General features: G+C 43.1%; 1 protein-coding gene across 1 annotated transcript; it reads left to right on the top strand.

Moving 5' to 3' along the window:
- Positions 1-1741: 1741 nt before the first annotated feature.
- LOC126525665 (nudC domain-containing protein 3) lies at positions 1742-22639 on the top strand. The gene is made up of 8 exons (XM_050173579.2): positions 1742-1884; positions 3480-3561; positions 6010-6091; positions 8773-9022; positions 11751-11853; positions 14109-14288; positions 16325-16513; positions 19970-22639. Exons 1-8 carry the CDS (start codon positions 1775-1777, stop codon positions 20078-20080), a joined length of 1107 nt encoding a protein of 368 aa, XP_050029536.1. The 5' UTR covers positions 1742-1774; the 3' UTR covers positions 20081-22639.
- Positions 22640-24075: the final 1436 nt, after the last annotated feature.

The following is a 24075-nucleotide window of genomic DNA, read 5'->3' as shown; positions in this document are numbered from 1 at the left end:
GAGCGATGCGAGCTATAAATTGAGGGGTCTTGCTGTGAAGATTGAGCAAAAACAAGGAATCGCTATGCGCGAAATTGATTAATTGATTCATGATTGATTTATTTATTTATTTATTTATTTATTTATTTATTTATTGATTGGAGGGCGAAATGCAGCGCTTTGTATTGCCTGCAGGCTATGCAACGCTATGAATCCACTCAGGCGCTAGGGTTAACGCGAGTGGCATCTGAGGACTTGCCTCAGCTCGTCGATGCTTCTAATCTCGCCGCCATTCTTGGTGAAAAGGCGCTTCGCTTGAAGGCCGAACTTGGCACCTATCTCCTCGAGCAGCTTGTCCAGAGAAGTCGGGACGGTGAACACCTTCACAGACGATAAAGTGATGAATGGCGTACAAATCACAAGACGACGTATGCGCGCATACAACGTACAACCTTTACAAACAAAAAGAAGTGGAACCACCGGAAGTGCTCACGAACTTTGTCAAGCCCTTGCTAAATTTTGCCTAGGTCTTTCATTTACCACAAGGTCTAAGACTTTCTTTGATTTACCGCAAAAAAATAAAAAGAAATAAGATGAATAGTTGGAATGGTCATGTTAGTACCTAGATGTCTATACACTGTGACATATATAACTAAGCCAAAGACTCCAAACCGAATATTACTACCTACCTGCCATTCAGTGTTGTTTCCGTTGCGGTAGACGAGAATTCGTTTCGAGTCATTCGCGTTTGGATCTGCATCTTCATCAGTTCGCGGTCGTTTAGCATTCGACATGTCGCTTAGCTTGATCGAAAGCCACAAGTAAAAGGCGTTGTAAAAAAATGCACAGAACGGTGCTATAGAACGGCTACACGCAGGAGCACCACAGCACGCGACATCCCTTCGGAATCGCGCGCGGAGATTGTGGTGATGATGACAGTTCGGCTCTCTCACCCACTTCTTTTACGGCTTCCGAGAGCGGGCGGGACCCAGGGTTTGCGTGGAGGAGGAGGAGGAAAAGAAGGAAGGCAAGGTAGGGTGGTCAACCAGACGCACGTCCGGTTTGCTACCCTACACGGGGGAAGGAGTTTAAGGGATAAAAAGAAAGAAAGGACAGGGAGTGAAGAAGGTACTCTCAGTGTGAGCAGGTGCGGTTGTCTATCACTTCACGCCTATAATGGGTCACTGAGGCCGGTCAGTCGATTTCATGGTTCGTAGCCATGCCCGCGTCGCTTTGTGCGTGTTGTCAATCACATAAGCAATGTTTTCTTGTATATGCGCAGACAAGCGACGATGGCTCGAACGGAGTTTTTATCGAAAATAAGGGAAAATAATATAGAAACGGCTATGCATTGTACCGACGGCTTCGTAACGATAATAAAGGAGACAGAAAAATAAATGTAAACAAAACTGATATTTTAGGCGCTGTAAAACTTCATAATGTTGCGACAAATTATGAAATGTCCTTCAGTTTTGCGTAATACATGGCCTTCGAGACACATATGGTGCGTTGTTGCAACAGTGCGGTACTTTTTAATCTCAAAGTTCGTACGTTTGCCGCTTTGCGAAGGTGAGTTAAAGCCACCAAAACCAATTAGAACGACATATAATTTAAAACGAACAGTTCTGAACATCATTTGGGTGTAAATTATCTTTGTTTATAAAAGGATCAAAACGAACCTAAAAGCGACGTTAGCGCCACATTAGGAAGTGCGGAGATAGTCGTCAACAAGCCCCCGCGCTTCTTCTAGAACTTCCGGTATTAATGGCGTTCGATTGAAAGAAGCAGACGAGCCATGGATGCCTCCCGCCGGGGCATATATGACGCTGCCCTCATGGGCATCTTGTCCAACGAAGGTCAAATATATCCGTTCCTAGATGCCATCTTCGATTTCCTCTATCGCCGGTGAGTAAACGATCTGTTACACACCCTGTGCTAAAGTCCGCCGATTACGGCGCGCCGTCGGAGGCTGCGAAGATCCGCATCCAAGTATTGAAATTGGCAAACAGCTCGTATTAAAGGCATTGCGATCAATGAGCACATCTGCTAACAACATGCTAGCGAAATGTAATGACAGCTGTGTGGGATGGTGGCACTAAAATGTAACTTTGCTACGGTCTTGGATCTACTGAAGCAGCATTCCTAATCGACTGGTTGCTTTAGGTGCAGAGCCGATCTCTTCTTTTCCTGTAAGGTGAACTAGTCTTTTGGACTTCTTACGAATAGTCTACGCACTCTGTTTGTATAGGCACAACATAAGCTCCTAAATTGGCTCGGTAAACGCGTTCTTTCATCACTGCTTGATCACCGCGCGGCTTTGTTTACACTGCAGACGACGATTGGCACCGTACTGACTCGCGAGATCTCGCGCGAGCACGTGCGTTCCATCGTCTGCTGCCGTGTCTCGTGCTTCAGTAGGTAGTAGACGACGTACCCAATTTTCTATATTCTCGCATCGTTACCAATGGAGTTGGCTTTGTACGTTACTAGCGCATGCTTAACCGGTGTCTACGTGGTACTTTCAGGTTTTGTTTGCCAACTAGTGTCACATTATTGTAGCTGAGTTGAAACACATGTTGAAAGGAGGCCTTGATAAAGTCGCCGAAGATATTAAGGAACCATGCCTTTGTGATCGATAACTGCTTGGTTGAGTGGAGAAAAGAAAGGGAATAAAATTGGAATAAGTGCAGTGAAACATAATTACTGGACGCATGCATTATGTCTCGTGTGATTAATCCCATGCGAGATATTTATATGTTCCAAGTAGTTGAACAGCTGGTTGCTTACTACAAGCTCTCTAACAGACAAGCATTAACATTTTTCTCCCAAATAAATGCCATATGTGTAAGGTTAATGCCAGAAAATATCTAGGGCCTTAAGCCTTTTTATACCATTATACGTTGTATTGCTGTAGATGCACACTTTTAATGACATTAAACGTTGCAATAACAAAAGATACAGTGAACCAGTGAACTCCATAAGTTTCACAATGCTAATATATATATATATATATATATATATATATATATATATATATATATATATATATATATATATATCAGGCAAATGTTTCCAAAGAACACTAAAAATATTAGTAAACATGCAGAAATGTATCTTTCACCTGCAGCCATAACTGCAAACATTGGTAGCGAGAGTACGTATTCAAAGGCCAAATGGGCTGTGAGCATGCTCTGCGCTTCAAGTTGCATTGAGATTTCATGCCTTTAAGTATGTCCATGCGCTACTGCATCAATGGCATTAAACTTTCGAGGCATTAAACAGGTAATTAACTAATGCCTGTGAGGCATTAGTATTAATTTTATTGAACGCTATATAGCCTCCTAATATAAAGGCTAGTGTTCGACAGAAATAAGTGTTCTAGCCTGCTCAGCTAAGTAATTATATTAAAGGACATATAGTCCCATTAGTAAAGCATTCGAATCTTTCAATGCACAACAGATCTCATTTGTGTTCTTTTGATTATTGCATTTCTTGTGCAGTACTGACTTCTACCGAATCAAGTCCTCTCCCTCCGACAAGCTTGGATTTTCTCCAGGCGTTGCAAGGCGCATAGTGAGAGCGGTAGGTGTATTCGGAGTTGTTCTTATGCGCATATTGCAATGTAGTAAAATGAAAAAAAAAAAGCATGCAACTCAGAATTTTATTGCTTTATACAACACACGCCTGCAAGGGCGTGCAAGGATTTAATGTTTCAAATCAAATAAAATGTGCTTTTAACAAGATAATCGAGGGGCGACTTATGCAGATGCTATCGCTACTAAAAGCCAAGTGCAACAAAATTTCAGATTATACCATCTGAAAAGCCTAGATTCAGGTAGTAGAAAGTTCTTTAATCCTTTACTAGTAACATATTTCAAATCAGTCAGCTACAGTTAAAGCTGTGTAAAACAAAGGGCTAGAGTTATATTTACACAAATTCTTTCACTATAGTTAAATTTAAGCCAGTGTATCTCTGGAATCCTCTTTTAACTAAACGGCCTGTGTATGCATAAAAAAAATGCAGACACAGCTGGTTTATTATTATTTAAAATGTGTTTGGTCATTCTGCGATTCAGTACAATTGTGCTTCAGGTTTTTCTTCTTGTGCAATTCTACCATCGTATTCTCCATCGATCACTTTCAGGGATACCTCTTCACATATGTGTGACCTAACGACCAGTGTGACATGATCATTGACATGATACATGCCCTGTTCACTGGTTTATCCAGCCAACGTGCACTGGATAACCAACACAACACTCTCTGCTGCCCTTGAATCTATTCAAAATCTCACTGCTCATCCTATTATATCAAAATATTCACATTGTGCCGGTGTATCATTGACAAAGAGTGGATTGCCTTACCTGAGCTTTCACAGCACCATACAATTATCTCGCCTTTATCTGTACCACAACATCTGTCAATATAATTCCAGTTGCAAAAGTGTTCGTTTTCTCCTCTCACAAATGCATCATCTCACTTGAACCGTAGCTTGATAGTTGGTGCCGTTTTGCTGAATTATTATGTATAAGAAATGTTTCAGCTTCAAAACCAGCAGTGAATGAAACAACCTACTCGCCTTCAACCCCAATATCACCAACATGAAGAGCTTCAAAACTGCCATTCATTAAGTCATTAATTAATAGTGTAAAGGAAGCAATATCGCTTCAGACAAGGAAAATTCTTTTTAGTGCGCAAGAGAGAGAGCAAATGATAAAGGAAAGGTAGGGAGGTTAACCAGGACTGAGCCCGGTTGGCTACCCTACACTGGGGAAAGGGAAAAGGGGACGGAAAGATTAAAAGAAGAAGAGAAAGTCTACTGGGGATATCAGTCGGTCACTCAGTCCGAATCACAGACACTGACTCAATCTAGTAGCTTTCAAATATCGCAGCAGCGCTTTTGTGGCCCTTTGTAGCTGCGATATTTTAGTGTGCAAAGTGTGGAAGGAAGGAAAGAAGGGACAGGACAGAGTGCACTCGCACCCTGTCCTGTCTTCTTTCTTTTTTTTTTTTTAATTCCAAGTTGCGCACCCTAAAAAGGATTTTCCTTGCCTGATGCGATGTTTCATCAACTAGCCAAAGCAGCCACCCATTTGAAGTAATATTATCATTATCTTCTTACTTCAAAGTATTTTGTAACTCCCCAATCCTCCTTCACAAGATGCCCCCGCGCATTGAAAATATGTCTAATAACTAAATGGATAAAGTGATTACCATATTTACTCGAAAATAGGTCAAACACTAATATAGGTTGGCTCCTGTGTATTGAACTCACTGTGAAATAAAAAACAGTATTGTTCGAATATAGGTCGACCCATATCCCTCTTTATTACTGTACCTTTATTTACCTTAAACATTGGCTTCTAAACCTTCCTAGTCGATTCCACAAGTGGCATCCATGTCGGAACTGCTGGAGAAATGCCAGAGGCATACTCATAGCTGTCAAGTTCGTTGGATGTGCAGCATTTCTTAATGCCAGCCTGCATAATCTCCAGGCTAAATTTACAGGGGTCACGATAGAGGAACTCTGATACCTCGGTACTTTGCTAGCTTGGTTCGCGAATAACATAGGCCGATAACAGCTCATCTTGAATCACATTTACGAAAGAAACAAAGAACACGACCTGTATTCAAATAAATACAGTATATAGCTGACAGTGATTGTCCGAGGAATGCACCCTAAAAGAAACTTGCTCCCTTGGGGGCTTATCTTGTGTCCAAACAGTAATCGTCATCTATCTTGCCTGCCTTTCCTTTCTTTAATGCGTGCCCAGTACTTTCAGGTCGTAAATGGTATGTGTGTATTAGTTTGACATGGTGCTAGACAGGAAAGTTGCAAGTGCCAAGTCTTGAAGAAAGGAAATGCGCACCAGATGGACGATGATTACCGTGCGGGGATAATTTAAGCTCCAAAAGATGCAAACTTTTTTTAGAGTGCTTTAGTGTTATACACCTTTTGTACAATACATTTATGTTGCGATACACAAATTTAGTGCTATACACTGGTGCCCAACTTGCCCATCTTTACAGGCCTTCGAGTCGTACAACAAGCTTGCAAATGAGGCCCAAAAGAAGACAGGCCCTGCTGCCCCGGTCATAACCCAGCCTGAAGGTTTGTGCACAAATCCGCTCACTTACCAGCATTGGACAAGGCTAGGACTAGTACCATGGGCTTAAAGTGCTTCTGGTGCCACGCCATTATTCCGAAATCTGGCCAGAAATGGCCAAATTCATTTTTACTGTGGAATCCTTTATGAAAAACAGTGTACAATGCAATACAATGTTATTCATTTGGATACGCACATACCTACAATGTGCCGATTCACCGACGCACATTGCGCTTGTTTGGCAGATCGGGCAATTCATGGAGTTAGCGCGTACAGTTTACACTTATACGGAGAAAAATATTTAGTGTACTATATGTAGCACTAGCATTTGGAAAAAATGCAAATGAAAACAATGCAATGGAAAACGAACAACTCTCAACATCCACTGAATGAACATCAACAAAACAACTAAATTCAAATAAAAACAGTGAAAAAATTTTCCCAGGTAAGAAAAAATTTCAGGTAATTTATATGGAAACTACAGTACATCATTTTCTTTTTGTAGGCAATGTTTTAAGCATTTCTTGTTGAAAATCTTTGCAATTTATTGCAAATTTAAAGCTTAATAGTGCTGTAGTACAAGGATATGAAAATTGGAAAGTGTCATATTGTATGAGGAAATTAAAAGCGCTAGAAAATAAGAAGTATATAGTCAAGAAGGTGAGCTGATCCTTAACTGCTTTCTCCAGAAATGCGAGGGCGAAACCAGCCTGCCCATCTCACAGAAGGGGCCATGTACTCGACCAAAAATAAAGCCAAGTTGATCTTGACGGCACATTTTCAACCATTTAAAGGTGCTTTCAGGAAAAATGCCGCATTTGATTGAATCTAAGCCAGCTTTTATTCTAAGCCAATAACTAAAAAGCTTAAATTATTTACTGTAATATTCTTTGCTACTTGGTTTCAGTAACCGTAAGGTGGATGCGTTAGGGCATCACAATACATTGGCTTCGTCTGTTTGTGTGATTGCTACAGCTGGCGCAAGAATGCAGCCTGAATACGCTCACGTACCACTCTTGTTTACTGCTTTATGAGCAACATCATCATACCCTAACCTTATTGCTATCACAATGTCAGTAAATTTTGCTCTGTGTCATGACATCACGTCATTTAGTGTTGCTAGCTGTGGCATTTCGAGACCAGCCTCATTATCAAATTAAAATATCTTATAAGTGTTTCCCAGCCTTCACACTTCCCAGTTGTCATTACGTGGGAGAAGCATGTAGTACAGTTTTTACAACTACGGATATAGGTGTCTTAAGATTCTTTTAAATGTGTTGCTGTGTGTTGGCAGACAACATAATATTTCCTGCACACGCCCACGAGTACTCTGTAGCGCTAGGAGAACATTCGAGGTTTTAATGGCTAACTGCAGTAAAATTTTGGACTACATGAAAAGCCTAGTTTCACACAGTTGATTTAAAGGCCTCGCTGCAGAATTTTACATTTTAATTAAGAGTGGATGCATTATGAAAGGCTTGCAGAAGTATAATTTTTTATCACTGAAACTAGCTAAATGTGTAGCCGTCACTGCTTGCCTTAAATGAATAGAACCTAGGTTGCTGAAAACTTGGGGCACTGCCAGGGCGTGACCTTCGAGATTGGGTAGCACTAGAGGCACACTGAAGATCTCAGAGGCCATGTTAAATAATAAGCTGAACACATTAGTAAGAATTTATGGTACGGAAAGGCAGACCTACAGTACGCCAAGATGTGAGAAGAACAGGAATGACAACACAAACATTGACTATAAGGTGAAAGCTAGATGTGGCATCCACTGCAGAATTCCGTGGTGAGGATGAGTGCATTGCTAGGTACTCGTCTTCACCATGGAATTCACCAAATGAATACGCATAAGAAAACTATTTACAGGATGTATTTAAACAGAGGGAGCATTAAGAGAGGCAGAAGAGAGCAGAGCCAGGCTGTGTCGAGTTTTCGTAGTCTTCGGAGTGGTCGGCATTCTCTTTCGTCTTCACTTCACCATAACAGTATCAAGAAACGAAGTTATGCAAATAAATGTGGTGAGGCATATTTTATACATAAACTTGCTGATCCACTGATGGAGCTCATGACTGCTAACATTACTGAATAACTTGAACCACTAAGAGAGGAGAACAGTCTCAATTTTGTTTATTTTCTTCTTAACCTTATGTTAGCCCTTGACCCTAGAATGATATATTTGCCCACTCTGTCCACGATGCACACACATTGTTGAGCCCATTTTCTGACTTCCTTTTTTTTACATGCACAATATGTTAATTGTAACTGAGTCTTACCTGTGATAGTTGGATCTTGTTATAACAAAGTTACATCTGACACATTTATACTTTTGTTATATCCAATATTTGTTATAAGCACATACCTATTACACATTAATATAATCAAGATTTATATTTACTTTGTTATAACCGATAATTCGTTACATATGTGTTCATTATATTGAGGTTCAGGGGCACGTATAGCTTGAAACTTTGCTTATTTCCTCATATACAGAGCATTGATGGCATGTTTGTTGTTGTATTTTGTTCTTATTTGTAAGCTTCACATGCCTCTCCTGCTTAGACCATACTGCAGTCCACAAGTATGTATCAAATGACTGAAATAACTTGGGCTAACTAAAATTTTGTTGCGATTGGTGTTGGCCATGGGACGTTCACTGTGCTCTCTTGGTCTGCGTTTGCAGAGTTGCTCCAAATCGCTACTGAGGTCGAAGTTGAGACCACCACCTCGGACGATACGATTGAATCGACTACGAGTGAGAGTGTAGCAGCTGAACCGGTGGAGACCGTTGCCACTGCTGCAAAGTCAAAGTCCCAGTGCTCGCAGAAGGGAGACGCTGACAACGTCGAGCCCACAGAAAACGGCAAGGCGGATGGCCCCAGCATTAGCGCCCCAAAAGCAGGCGATGAAAATGGGGATCCCGACTATGATCCGTAAGTTGTGCTCACGTTTGATTTCGTAAACCCTCGTAAACATTGTAACAATATAAGCTAAGTAGCAAAGGTGTATATATCGCATTTGTCCACTTTCGATGCTCTAACATGCAGTTTACAGAACTGCTTTATATATCTGTTTTGGGTGCAGGATTAGAGATTCATAAACTTTATGCTTCAATTTTGTTTTTAACTTGAACCGGTTGTCTGCAATTTTTGTAACTTATGGCCCTAAATCAAGCTTCCTTTTTTTTTTTAACTTTCTCTTTTATATGAAAAAATGGCATTAAAATCGGTTCAGTAGTTGTCTGATATGAGAGCAATTCAGCGTTCTGATTGTAGTTGAATAGTGAAATAGCGGTTGGCAACAAGCTAAATGCCCCGCCAAACATTACACCGGTAATATTTCTTTCTATTCCTTATTGCATAACCCATGGCATTCTTCCAGGCCTGTGGGAATAGTAATTTCTAGGGCTGAATCTAATCGAATATTAAATCCCTTTTATATCATTAATGGCCATTCCTCAATAACGTTAAGCAATCATATCAAGTCATGCATTTGGTATGTGAAGTTTAAGAAGGTGGTTTTTCAGGGCCAGTTAGCATCTCTGTTTGCCATTAAAACTAAACTGGAAATGTGCATTGTCTGTGGCAGTGTCAAAGAAAAAAAAAAGAAAAAAAGCTGACTTTTGCTGTAGTTGGGATAGCCGTAGCAGATGTTGCCACTGTCACATCAGATAATGTTACAAAGACGGGTATTAAAACTTAATCTGAAATTCACAAGGATGGCTCGGTGGGCCAATCGGTAAAACATCTTAAAAGGTTAACAGCGCACACAGACGGGGACAGTGTGAGGAACAAGAGGACACGGCGCATGTGTACATCTGTGTATTCTGAAGAGAATACACAGACGTACCATCCGTAAGTAGCACCTAGGAATGATCACTGCTGAATTCCAATGTAATTTCACAAAAGTCTGGTTTCCTGAGGCAAAGCAGCATGCTCTACTGCGTAAATTTTTGTTACTCCTACTACAGAAGGGATGAAAGCTGTCTCATTTTTTGCATCCACTATGTCTGATCAAGTGCAGTTGACCGCATGGAGCATTCGAAAACTATTAATGCAGTTGGATTTGGAGATGGCGACTATTCAATTCATAGTATGATTGAACAAGGATGGTATTCAATTCGTTATTCGAAATTTTCAAATATCTGCATGCCCCTGCTTTCTTTATAATGCTAAACATATTGTGTACATATTAGCACTGGAATAAGGTGTTGCGCAGAACTTTTCCAAATAGCACAGACACATGTTTGAAGTTTTAGGAACTGTCATATGTATCTCGCTCCTGAAGGAATCACTTTTAGAAAGTATGAAGTTGAGAAAAAATAAGACATTTTAATTCATACCAGAGTTGTCTCACACTGCTGCAGCTGGTGTGACTGACATTATCAGAACGCCATGAAACAGCAAAAGTTTCTAACGTCCTGTTGCAATAAGACAAAGTATCATGATATGGTGTGTTGTCGTACTCTTCCGGGACCCTTTTAACAATTTTGTAGAGTCATGAAAAGTGCGTAGATGTATGCACACTGTCTTAAGCATTCATACCTGCATGCACGAGTGTCAGCTGCAGGTATCACAGGAACAGAGCCAGGTATGTTTGTAGTGTGACATCATGACATGTTCACCTCCTGTTTAATGAAACCAAAAACTGGTTCATAGAAACTAGTACAGTCAACTCCTGCTAATTCGACCGTCACGGGACCGCAAGATTTGGTTCAATTATTCGAAAGGTCAAGTTAACAAACGGCAGCAAAATTAACAAATTCAAATCTGTTTTTTTTTTCTTTGCTTCAAAGAGCCTGTAGTGTCATTTTGTTTCTTGTACTTGAAGTGCCACTCAAACAGCATAAGGCGAAGAGTGCTGGCATGTTTAAACGTTTGCTCAGTACGACACGGCACAAAACAAGTGCCAACAGGTCGCTTCACGGGTGGAAGGAACCACTGAAAGATAAAAGTTCATTTATTGAAAAGGAAATTTGAAAGAGTTTGACACCTAGTGAAGGGCAGCATCATCTGCTGAATTTCTTGCATTTTCAAGCTTATGGCAACCACTGCACGCCTGAGAGGGTGTGGGGAAGCGGTTCGGTGGGGATCTAAGTAACCGAAGCAACATGCTTTTGAGTTCAAACTAGACGAGTTTTTCTTCCATAGCAATGTACAGTTTCTCGCCAAGACAGGTAACTGCTTTCAGATTAGGTGAACAGTCGAACGAACGGGGGTCGCCTGTATCATAGTAAACTATTTAGGGGCAAGTCAGCACTTGCCAGTATCTTTCTTAAGGTTTAGGACCTTCATTGAACCTAATAAGATGCCAAGGCAAAAGTGCCATGCCATTTCTCCTTTAGGCACCCTTGTCTGCTGTCGATGTACACTCTTCATCAAAAACTTGCAAGCTATGTTACCTGCTACAATGAGTCTGTTTAAAGCAGTTTAAAGAAATCCCTGGAGCTTGCAATAAGTTTCAATGCCCTCTAGAATGAAAGGAACCCTCATACTTATGTTCTAGTGGTCTGTGTTGTCAGGAGCACTGCAGGTACTCAAGTAGACAGCCAAGCGGCATATATGGTGCAGGCGTGTAGTGACCCGTATTGCTCGTTGTGCAACATCTTATTCTACTGCAAGCTTGTAAAGGATGCGTAAAGCATTTGCAGTGCATCTTCAGTGTGCAGGCCAAGTTTCAGAGCCATCCTGAGAGTTACAATGGTGCCATCCGCGACAACTACTGCTGGAGCCAGAGCATTCGAGACCTCGATGTCCGAGTCAAGGTACGGAACCTCTGAACAGGTAGCAGGACACGTCTCAACATATAATGATAGTTGGCTGTTGAACTTCGGGCACAAAACAAAAATAAATGTCTAGAATGTCACAAGTTATTTCTAAAAATGAAAGTGCTACTGCTAAAGTATCGTCCAAATTTAGTAAACCACACAGTGTCTTTCAAAGGAGAACTAATAGTAATGGTAATAAATATGCTACACTAGCTACTCAAAATATGCATGCACAGGCGGTTTAAGCACTCTAGGGGACACAGTTTTTGCAACAGAAAATAAAGTCGTGAAGCAAATAACTAGCAAAAGCTTCTTAACATTTCTGCTATTACAATTATGGTAAAGGGTTACATTGGAAACATCAAAAAAGTTCGGCAGCATGTTACACTCCTGTGACACGTGAAGGCGAAAGCCTGCTGCACACTTGGTAATGCGTCGCATCGCATTGTTGCATTGCTGATGTTGCAATTTGGCTTCTTCGGCTTGCCTTGTATGCTTAGTTGTGGCTTCGTGCACTCATATAGCGAGGTCAGACTCGCACCAACAATGTTTCTCTTCAACTTTATGTTGCATCCTCTCAGCACGGGATTGAAATGTCTGCTGTTCTGTGTGTTGTATGGGTGATTTCAATGAATATGTGCGCTTTTTGCTTCACTTTGCTAAGCGCTTGTGGGCCTATGGGGGTGTGAGCAATTGGATTTTTTGTTTTCCTTATGGGGATATGAGCCATTGAGAAGGTCACATGTTTTTTTTTTTTTTTACCACACGACTTGGTGCCGCATTTCTATGCCTTGTATGCATGATTCCAGTAGATCTATACACTGTACACTTCACTTTGCTGAGTGCTTGTAGCCTCTGCATTATGAGAGGAATGAGTCATTGCATTTTTTGCTTGCTCGGGAGTGAGGGGGGGGAGGGGGGGTATGAGCCATTGCTGGTGATGATAGTTTTTGTACCATTGGACCAGACGTTATGTTTTTTTCAAGGACATCGGGGTTATCAGTCACTTGAGGCTCACACCTTAATAATACAATCGTATTTAAACACAACTTCACTTTGTTTCTCACGGATTGTTTCTCTTCCGAAACATTAATCAAATTTGACACTCACTTAGCTAATTTTGCATTCAGGGATGTGGATCTCAACACGTCAAGCCCTCATTTTCACTAGTAAATATCTTTAAACAGAAGCATTCCAGGTGAAGCAAAATGAATTTATCTTTGTATACGAGTGTCTTAATATTTCAAATCTAAACATATTACCATAATTATGATTGTGAGAAAGTTATTAATAAGTTTTTGTTAATTATGCATTAGATTACTCTAATTTTTGGTCAAAATAATCTCCGCCAAAGCTCACAAACCGCCTGTGCAAATTGAATTTTTTAGCTTTAGCATTTAGTTTAACTTTGAAGACTGTATATTCAAAAGCATCAACATTTATTTACCCAATGGAAATGTGGCGGCCTCACGGTCGCACAGCAGCAGCCAGACACCCTTTCCCCTTTTGATTCGATAAAATATTATCGCGGAGTGTGCAGGAAAGGGAAGTGGTGTGAGGGTGTGCAACCGAGCCGTAGAGGCTGAACGAATACAAAAATAAAGTGAGTTGTTGATTGTTCTTCAGGGATGCCCGGGCTCGCGTCCCGCACTACAGAAATATCAAGATAAAAAAATTCCTGTGGTTGTAGTGCTACAGTGAAATGGTCTATAATGTATTGGGCTGAAAAAAACATCAGTGATGATTGTCAGTGTAAACAAATAGCCAAAATCTTCTAGAAACTTATTCACATTAATAAAAGAATCATGTGCATGAAGGTGTGTATTTGTTGCAATGAAAATATTTAGGTAGCGTGGTTTTATTGTGCAATTCTATAGAGAGCAGAGCTGTTAACCAGTACATCTGTGGCAGCTCTAACAAACACAGCACGACAGCATGTGCGTCTTAAAGAGGTATAACAGTTGGTGTTTTGCAATGAACACTTCGTTGCGGCACGAGTACCGCGCCCTTTACATCGGCATCCTTGCATCAGTGGTGAAAGACCGACCACCACAAAAACGGGCAAAAATGTCAAAAATAAAACTTCTCGCTTTAATAAATGTTGAGGACAGTGTTTTCTTAGAAAAGCTATGCCAAATCATACAGGAAATTCATATAAAGAAACCCACGATTTTGACCGTATGACTGCCCTGCCAAAGTCTGCTGCCATAATTTCATCATGTCCAACTCCAATGCTCGTGCTCCTCTATTAGGTTGGCCCTGACGTGACGTCACGAAACCAGGTCCGAGTGACCATCCACCCGAACCACCTCAAGGTGGAGCTGCTGGACCTCGTGACAAAGACGTGGGCGGTGCACGTTGACGACGACCTGCACTCCCGCATCAAACTCGACGAGTCCATCTGGACCCTGGTGCCCGGGGACCACGTACTGGTGAGTGTAATGCGAGTCATACTGGAGCTCTGCCCCAACTGCGCTTCAAGTTCTCACAACGTACATTTATGTTTCCTATTAACTGCATAATGCCTACTGTCACTGTGCACCTTTGCACGTCTGCCAACCTGCAAAATTTCAAGTTCGTAAAGATCCCCCATCTACGCCCCTGTCGACTCCCCCTCCTTGGGGTGCGGAAGGATATGAATTTTCTTTTTATTTGCTGGCTTCTTTATTCCTTGCTTCTTATTCTGCTTGTCTGTCCGGGCACCTACAAATTGTCACATGCCCAGTTGCACGTGTCCAAGTTGTCTGTTCTGAAGCTGTCTATTTAGGTACATACCCAGTGGTGCAAAGTGGCATGAAAAAATTTACATACAAACATACTGCAAAGGGAGTGCGTGAAGTTCCCAAAGAATGCTAATCGCATCAAGAGAGCTCTAGAAGTCAACCAGTGGCGTAACCAAATCCCATGCTGTCCCAACCCAGCTCCATTTTACGCGTTGACTTAGTCACGGGGAAACCAGAGCTTAACCTACGCATGTCAACAGCAGTGCCGGAAAAAACAGCCTGACGAATGGAGGAGACGCTTTTAAGTAGCAAATTGTGAAATTTCACTGCTTCTCTTGATGAACATGCGTCTCACTTCTGAGCTGACCGAGTACTGGCATGTTAAAATGTTGGATGCATGCACCCTTCGCAGTGTGCATAGCCACGGATCGAGCTTGGCTACAGGCATCGAGCTAAAGCAAAAGTTGGTACAGGTGCACATCTGTTATCGTCCTGCAAATGTCGCGTCATTTTCGTGGCCTACATACCAGATGGTGTCGCCATATTCCATTTGTGCTCAAGCTGACATAGCACATCCTGGTTCCACGTAGACAAAAAAAAATTTTTTTTTCTATCTTTATTGTTCAAATTACCGCTCCGAAAACCTGTAGATATGTGTCGTTTTACATCCTCGTTTCACATACGTGGCACGCACTTTCCATCTTTACAGCTCTTCAGAGCTGTTAGCAGAATTTCACCCCCGTCATGTTGCCACTATTGACTACAGCTTTGTTTGTATGTACGGTCTTTGTCAAGAGTATAGGGCCACATTGCCTCTGACTGCGAGGCTGACTGTGGACAATGCAGTTAAAGGCAGTGCAGTCACAAACTACAGGGACAAGAAAGGAAAAAATTGTCATGCTGCGTTTTGAAAGATTACAATTCCATAATAACAAATTTGTCATTTATAGCAAGAACAGAACTTTAGCAATTGAGAAAATTACAAAAAGAATGGAAAATCATGGTGGTGCCAACTGTAGTGTACTGTGGTAACTCTCATATGAGTGCGCAATGTGTCAACCTGCGAGATTTGCTGGTACCAGAAAAGGAAACTGAATGCACGCCACCAATGACACAGGCAGGCTTTCACTGCAGGGAAGCTGCCTTGCCGGATGCCTACTTCTCACGATTGCACTTGCCTCGCAGCTTTTCTTGTTCACATAGGATGTAGCAGATGGAAAACGTATGATGTATTGAACGTTAATGCTGAAAGGCTGTGTTTTTCGGGAAAGTATTATTGGTTAAACAAGAAGCATTACTGTATTCAATCATTTTTTATGTCATCGATCGCGAATGTTGGCACCAGGAAATCGTACAAAACTGAATTGCATCAATGAAGTTCTACTATACTTACAATTGAACAATCTGTCAAACTAGCGTGACTGAATATTTTCATTTAGTGTCCCTTTGAGGAAGTTTCTTCAGTATGCCATAGGTCGCAACACCTGTAGGAATGAAAAAAACTTGCATACTCACCGTCAAAGTGCCTGTATTGTGCCAAAGTGCCTGTATTGTGCCGTCAAAGTGCCACGCAGCCAAACAACATAAGTAATGGAGGCGCAGAGTAGTCTGTATTTTTGCAAGAGGCTGTACATTTCACAAGCCCTTCGCTTTTATCGAAATGCCGTTCATCAACTTCTTGTCCTTGCGTTTTTGTCGCAATGAGGATTCACTGTGTACACCACAAGTGCCTGGTCTGATTCCAGGTGAACCTGGAAAAGGCCACCGAATTGTGGTGGGACCGACTGCTCGTGAACGAGCCCAAGATCAACATTCGTGCCATCGACCCGACCAAGCCCTTCGAGGACCTAGACCCAGAGTCTCAAGCCAAAATCCAGGAGCTGACTTACAACAACATGCTCAAGCAGGCTGGACGCAAGACTCCCCAGGAAGAGGTTCGGTGACCCCTTTTCTCCTCTTATATCCCTTTCAATCACGCCGTTCACTCACTTTTGCATACATATGTAAATGGGAATTGCCAGTACTCTCCAGCGTAAGGCTTCCTGCAAATGTTACCCGAACTCTGTTGCCGCCATCGTTTAGCTACCATGGGAAGTAGTACATGGATTTGTCTGATCTCTGTGCTTGTGGCTTCAAACGTCCTCGTGACGTTATTTATTACACTTCCTCTTTCAACATTTCCATGAATTCACAGTATCCTAAAGAGAGCAAGCAAATTTTTCTCTTTGCGCATGCGTAATCATTGTGAATTGTTGCATTTGTAAAACAGTATGCTGTTGAAAATGATAGATTCGTAAAGCTAAGAAAATCATGGCGGTTTTCGTGCCAAAACCACGATTGGATTATGAGGGACACCGTGGTGGGGGATTCTGGATTAATTTTGACCACCTAAGGTTTTTTTAACATGCACCTAAATCTAAGTACACGGGTGTTTTTGCATTTCGCCCCCATCGATATCCGGCTGCCATGGCTGGGATTTGATCCCCCGACCTTGTGCTTAGCAGCGCAACGTCAAAGCCAGTGAGCAACCATGGCAGGTCTCAATTCGCGAAGTCAAAAAGCCATTAAATGCCAAAGGATGAGGTTTTGGCAAATCCATGTATACGTACTACCCGTTATTCCTACGCTGGCTGAACTGTTGCATTTGCAGCTTCCTTCCAGTAATCTTTGTAGGAAACACTGTGCTGTCCCATGGTGATAAGGAAAAAAATATGATGAACCGACCCCAGCTACTATCCAAGAATACATTTAGCATGCTTTGACAAGTGGCTATTTGTGGCACTGTTTCACCATGTGTTACGGGTGGCACTCCCCTTACCATCATGCCTTACCCGTACACGAGAGCCAGCCACTACTTTGAGTAGCACTCCATGTGTTACGGGTGGCACTCCCCTTACCATCATGCCTTACCCGCACACGAGAGCCAGACGATACTTTGAGTAGCACTCCATGTGTTACAGGTGGCACTCCCCTTACCATCATGCCTTACCCGTACACGAGAGCCAGCCGATACTTTGAGTAGCACTCCATGTGTTACGGGTGGCACTCCCCTTACCATCATGCCTTACCCGTACACGAGAGCCAGCCGCTACTTTGAGTGGCACTCCCTCAACTTGCAGGCGCAGCATTTTAAACGACAGTGTTTGCATTGTCGACCAGGAGCACAGCCTTTCAAAACGCTACTAGTCATGAGGGAAGAATGCGAAAATGCTCCTCGTGTTCCCATGCCACCATGCGGTGCCACGCCGTGGTACTGTACTACTGGCACCGCCTGCAGTTAGTACCGCTGTGTTAGGCTACACTAGCTTCGGGATCTCGAAAATGGTTAGACAGTCACAATAAGATTGCGATTAGAAGTCAAACGCATTGAAACCTCAGACATTGCACTACGAGTAAATTGAATTCCAGTCCTGCATGCTGTGTTAGGCATGCTGTGTTAGTGCATGCGACCACTTTGACAAAGGCACTATCCGTGTTTGACAGACAGGACGTTTGACATGTTGCATTTTGATAGCAGTAGCGACAGTTGTCTTTCCATTATCATAATGCTTACAGTTAGTGGCTTACTTGTTCCGATGCTTTGAGATGGTCAGTCAGTTCTCTTATGAAAAAAGGTGACACAAATGATTGTGCACTGAATATGGCACAATTGAACCTCTCTGTGGCCAGCGGTAGTGTGGTAGCTGGCTTGTTCCTATTTGGCCAGACAGTCACCGCAAGTGCGGGAAAGACACAACGAAAGCTTTGCTTTAAAAATAAAATACTAATGTTTGTGAATGTGTTGCTGCTAATACTTTATCTCAGCAGCTAAGTAGGACATGCTTGATCATTGATTGCAATAGTAGGTCTGTTTCATACCCCGTTCAAACTCTGCACCACAAGCCGGCACCATCAACATGGGTGCTCACGTTTATGTCACTGGTAACCTTATAATCCTGCAAATACAGTCAAACCCACTTATAACGATGCCGGTTTTAACATCATATCGGTTGTAACAATGAAACGTTGCTGCACCATCAACTTTTGTATGTTTTCCATGGGGAATTTCCCCGCTTACTACAATGTCCTCATGCCACATTATCAGTTATAACGATGAAGTCTGGCTGCTGGGTGTCCCTGCCAAAAGGTAATGGAATGCAAAATCCTTGAAAAGAAAAAGTGAAATGCGAGCCACAGCACGATCGCTTGCCACCCCAACTATCGCCAGGCGCTTCTCTCCATGAAAGATGCACGCCAGCCTCACGCGCATTTCTACCGTCGCCCTTCCAGCCTTCCGAACACGAATTGGCTGCACCCATTTTGCTCTGCACAATGCCACCCTCTGAAACATGGATGGACCGTGCCAACTGCGCTGACAACGCTGCTGGCGCTGCTCCCAGAACTGGGTCCTAACAGTTGGTTTTTTATTCTAGGACCCTCATTCTGCGCAATTCTGCTAACAGATTAAGTCGCTCGTGCTTGTCTTTGTTCGTTGCATTGAAGTCGTTCCTGGCCACATTGTTTCTCAGCCTCGTTTGACTCGTCGCCGATGTAAAGAAAGTGCCCTGCTATGGATTTGTAAACAAATTACTTCTAACTGATGAGGCAATCATTGAAAATGTGCTTACATTATATAGCAAGAGTGACGGCCACGACGGCACCACTGACGCGGTAGCGCAGGCTGCCTCAACATTGTCTCCACGGTAAGTTCTGTAGATGATTCAGTCCCTTCTGGACTTGTTTTTGTGAGGGACCTTCCGCTTCACTACATGGAGCACCTGGATGCCTTGGAGAAGGATGTCGGCAAGCTTCGTGTAAAGCAAGCAAAGCTGACGGACATGCCGTTTTCTCGTACAAGCCAGTAGGAAGTACTTAGATGGCGAGATGCTTGTGGTGATCACGTCCCAGCATTTCTCCTGGATTTCTCAAGCTGAGATGCTGCCACAGCAACCTTCCCGCATTTTTTAAAAGGTGCCTTTTGGGGCCACCAAAGCGATGCCTCGACGTAGCTTACATGTCACTTGCCGCCTGTGACCTCTCTTTGCAGTTGTTATAGCAGTGCCATTCTTGAACGCCGTCAGCCGCGGCTTGTTAACAACACGCGATCAGAGCGCACAGGAAATAGAGTTAAACAGTTAAGGGAGTAAACACCATGGGAAAGTGGTGGGAAGGAGAACTGGCTTCCCCACCATTATAGTTTTCTCGGAACAGCAACGCCATCCCCCATTTTGATTTTTTGTTTCGTTCAACTCGGTTATAACAATGAAATTTTCGTGGTGCTTGAATACTGTTGTAAGTGGGTTCGACTGTATAGGGAAGCGAAAGCTCTCTTGTGTTTGCATAAATACGGCAATTTCATTTTGTCACCTGCTCTTGCCGACACCTGAATTTTGTATGTCGCATCTGTGCAGAAAGTGGAGAACCTGCTCCGCGAAGCTTGGGACAAGGATGGGTCGCCATTCAAGGGGCAGCCCTTTGACCCCAGCATTGTGAACTTGACGGGGTGCAACAGCAACATCTGACAACTTCTCTTCTTCGCTTGTTTTGCCATCTTTCAAGTTCCTATCCTTGCCTAGAGCACAACACTTCAACGGTGTGCATGTGTGTGTGTGCGCGCACTATTCACAACGACTGCGACACCCAGCGTTGGCTGAGTGGCTCACTGTGAAGTGTCTCTTGCATACCCAAACTTTGACAGCACCTGACCTTCTCCTCATTAAGAACTGACCTTTGCCTACGTGTGACAAGAGCCATATGCGACCACTGCGCAGTGCTCCTGATATCAGTGACAGTGCAGAACGTTACCTGAAACCTTGCCAGCAGCAAGAAAAAGGGTTTGAGAAGAACAGCATTGCACCGTTGCTGTTTTACAAACTCGGCACACTAGCTCCTCCAGTCTTTCTCAAGTGTGTGTGGTCTACGCAATTAAGGTGTTGGAAAGAATGCCTCCTTGCGACTGCAACTAGTCCTCGCAGTGACAGCCGCTGTTCTTCCAAAACTAAATTATTGTCGTTATTAAAAGTCTGAACAGCGTTTCAAACTTTAATGTGTGCCAAGAAAAGTGGTTTAGCAGGGATGCTGCTTGAACTTTGACCCTGTTTTGCAAGTTTTCGATGCCTCTGGAAAGAACAGCGTGCACTGGCAGCTCATTCAGTCAAAATAGCTGCATTTCTGATGGGGTCTGCTGCTGTCAATGTGTAAACGTTGTTCGAGACAGCATTCTGTCAGGTTAGCCTGGTACAAATTTCATTTATTAGGAGTGCTGTGCAATTTTGCAGCTGTCATGGGGGCACCAGCAGTTTCCCTTCCACTCCTGTGTTTACGGTAGTTTCATGCCTCAGTTGACGAAGCAACTAGTGGCCGAAGTCATGGTGTTTCTCCCTTCATAGCTACCGGAATGCGAGGAATAAAGCACGGCCCACACCTCCACACCACATGCGATCAAGAAAATTCTGTGCTTCTGCGTTGTCGTGCAGGGGATGTGTTCTGAATCTATCACTTTCGAGGATATGATCACTTTTGCAAGTCATCACTTGGCTGGTGTCTCAAGATCCTTTGGCTCTGTGCAGGATGCATTGGAGTTTATAGGCAACAGCCTTTCTTGCATGCTCTCTTGCATAGTGTCCCTTCCATAGCACCAGGTCTGCTGTCACCCACAGATGCCTATGGCATCAGGTGCCAAGCCACGCGAAGTCTCTGGAAAGTGATCACATCCCTTAAAGTGGTTGTTCAAGAATACACACCTGCCAAATCTCCCGGATTATCTGGGAGACTTTTGGATTTCGACCATTTCTTCTGGTTGTACAGTTGACAAGAAAATCTCCAGGAAATTGCAGTTGTGCCGTTTCTATCTGCATCCAGCGCTCTGTCTGGCCACATTTGCAAAAAAATCCAAACCAATCCAATTCAGTTTGAAGTATATGGTGCTTAGCATTTGTTAAGACAGACAGACAGACAAGAAACTTTATTTGGTTGCATTGTTAAGAAAGTAGTATGAAAACACTGCATGCATTATTTCGTTACCACAGCACTGCTATTTACGCTGGCGGGGTTGTTGGCTGCCCTAGTGGCCCTTGCCTCATTCAGCTAACTAGCGAATGCCATGTTCCGCAACTAGCAACACTAGACTCTTCAATGTTTCCGTCATCTTCAGCCGCTTTGGCATTACATAGGCCCACTGTCAGTCATGGCTTAAAGCAAGGAGCAAAAGTGCAAAAAGTATCTTCAAGTATTTTATAGCAGCACTCAACCGAAGTGACACTGGGTATTTTTTTGATATCACAGAGCAATGCAGTGTGTCAGTGGCAATTTAGCATTGTTAAAGACGAGAACAGAGTTCCGTTCGTTCATGTGTGACGAGACGCCGGGAAACGTCCTCCTTGCAAAATCTCAAAGAAATGTAATGCGATATAATCAAACATACTCTGAAAAAGCTTTGAGCACCTGTCATTATTGCTTAGAGTATTTGGTGTTGCACGAGGTTGCAGGATAGGATAGGATAGGAATAACTTCAATAAAGTGCCGGCAACCGACAGTTTAACGCGTCATGATGCTGGCCAAGCATCGACCTGGGGTTATACCCTACTCTGCACTACCCCAGTTGGGCCCGTTTGTAGTGGGTCATGAGGCTTGTGCTTTCCGAGCACACCCCGGGCCTGCTGGACGGCCCATAGTTGTGTGTCCTTGTCTGCAGACTGCAGTGCACCTTGAAGTTCAGGCGGGTAAGTCCTGGAGGTAGCTGTTGTCGGGAACCTAGCACAGTCCCACGTGATGTGCCATTGGTCCGCCGGAGGTCGCAGGATCAAGTTCCAACTGCCACGAGCGCATTTTGTACTGTCGTGCAGCTTGCATTGGATGTATGTTAAAGAACCCCAGGTGGTAAAAATTAATCCGGAGTTCCCCACTACAGCGTGCCTCATAATAAAATTGTTTGTGGCGCGTAACACTCCAGAATTTAATTAATTATATATTTAAGAAACCTTGAAGGCAATATCAGCAACAAGAAAATGCTTGCAAAAGTGAGACACTGATGTTCATGTGGTCATTTGTAAATCTGTAAATAAAGGTTCAATCAAGTTGTCTATGTGCAGATGCACTGGGAGTTCTTAAAAATATTGGCAGGTTTATCCGAACTTGGCAGGTATGTGAATACCATTCCAGGTCTTGGCTTACAGATGCGACGCAAGAAATCTTTTCCCTATGCTTTGCGTGCTATACTGTACATGCTACATCACTTGTGCAAATTCTTTTTTCTTTATTACTGTAGTGACAAATACGGGCACCAGCAGAAGACGAAGACGGTGGTTGTTGTTGGTGCCTGCGTTCACTTTGCTCGGCCGTTACCCGTTTCTGTGCATCAATATAAAACGCCGAGCGCATCTAGCCTTAAATGCGTACTATCAGCACAAACACTTTAAATATCGCTTGGAGCACACAGTGCTTGCCTGAGAATGCGTCGACATGGCCATCCTGGAGTACTGGCCAGAGAATGGGTACATCCCCAGTAGCACATACCGATTGACTAAATCATAGAAAGCACAGTAAATCATAGAATCTGTGAAATATAATCCGCCACTCCATTAACACATCGCTGTGCTTTACAGATACCTGTGATTGGCTAGCGCTAACGTTTACAAGAGCTCCAGGTCCAGCCAACATGGCAATGATGGGTAGTACAAGGATTTGCCTAAACTACGTCCTTCCAACTTCTAACAGCTTTGCGATTTTGTTAGTTGATCACTTTGAACAAAATATTGCATTGTAAAGTTAATGGTTTGCAATGACTATGCATGTGCAAAGAAACGTTTGCATTCATGTATTTAGAAATATACAGTCGCTCGGAAGCGGATGTACGACCTCAGCATCGGTTAGGACTTGACACACAACCAACACTGCTGTTGGTAGAGCTGGCACAGCAGTCAGCTTGCTCACTCGATTGTTTGTACATGCCGATGGTCGCAATTTCCAGAGAGGTTCGATTGGTGTCCGTGTAGACCCTGCAAACACTTGTTTTGTGTGCTTCGACAGTCTTTTGTTGCTGAAGTTGGTCAAATGCCCCTCAGAGGAGTTGACTGGTGGGACAGCAAGCAACAAACAGATATAGAACAGATATACCATGCGATGGTCTCAGGTGTGTGAGAACGCGGAAGGGCCAAACTAAAAATGCAATAAAATACCAGTAACTGACCAGGGAATATTACGTATCCTTTCAAATTAGGAGCTGTAAAAAACAAAAAAAAGGTATTGTTTTCTATTTCCCACATAGGAAAACGTGAACAGAACTGCGAAACTACTTCCAGCAGTGGTGAAAGAGGCATGCTTTGGTTCTGTAGCCTTCACTTCGTAGCCAAGAAAAATGCATCCGGAATTGCAACTCTGGTTGCCGACGAAGCCTGAAGCGGCGTTGGTTAGGCCTAGCGGTCCCGCAATGTGGCTGTCGGAGCGGCATGGTGACAAGCCGTCGCAGGAAGTTCTTAGCCAATATGTTTGCGCTATTAGACCTCTTCGGTGTGAGATC

Source organism: Dermacentor andersoni, chromosome 8 (genome assembly GCF_023375885.2).
Source record: "Dermacentor andersoni chromosome 8, qqDerAnde1_hic_scaffold, whole genome shotgun sequence".
NCBI classification, from domain to species: Eukaryota; Metazoa; Arthropoda; class Arachnida; order Ixodida; family Ixodidae; genus Dermacentor; species Dermacentor andersoni.
Note: the sequence above shows the minus strand (reverse complement) of the source record. Positions and strands in the feature narration are given on the sequence as shown.

Bases quoted from the DNA above. Each gene is read 5' to 3' on its own strand.
- LOC126525665 (XM_050173579.2), top strand. From the start codon at position 1,775: ATGGATGCCTCCCGCCGGGGCATATATGACGCTGCCCTCATGGGCATC. The intron at 1,885-3,479 runs GTGAGTAAACGA...TTTCTTGTGCAG, and splicing joins TTCGATTTCCTCTATCGCCG to TACTGACTTCTACCGAATCA. The intron at 11,854-14,108 runs GTACGGAACCTC...CTCCTCTATTAG, and splicing joins ACCTCGATGTCCGAGTCAAG to GTTGGCCCTGACGTGACGTC.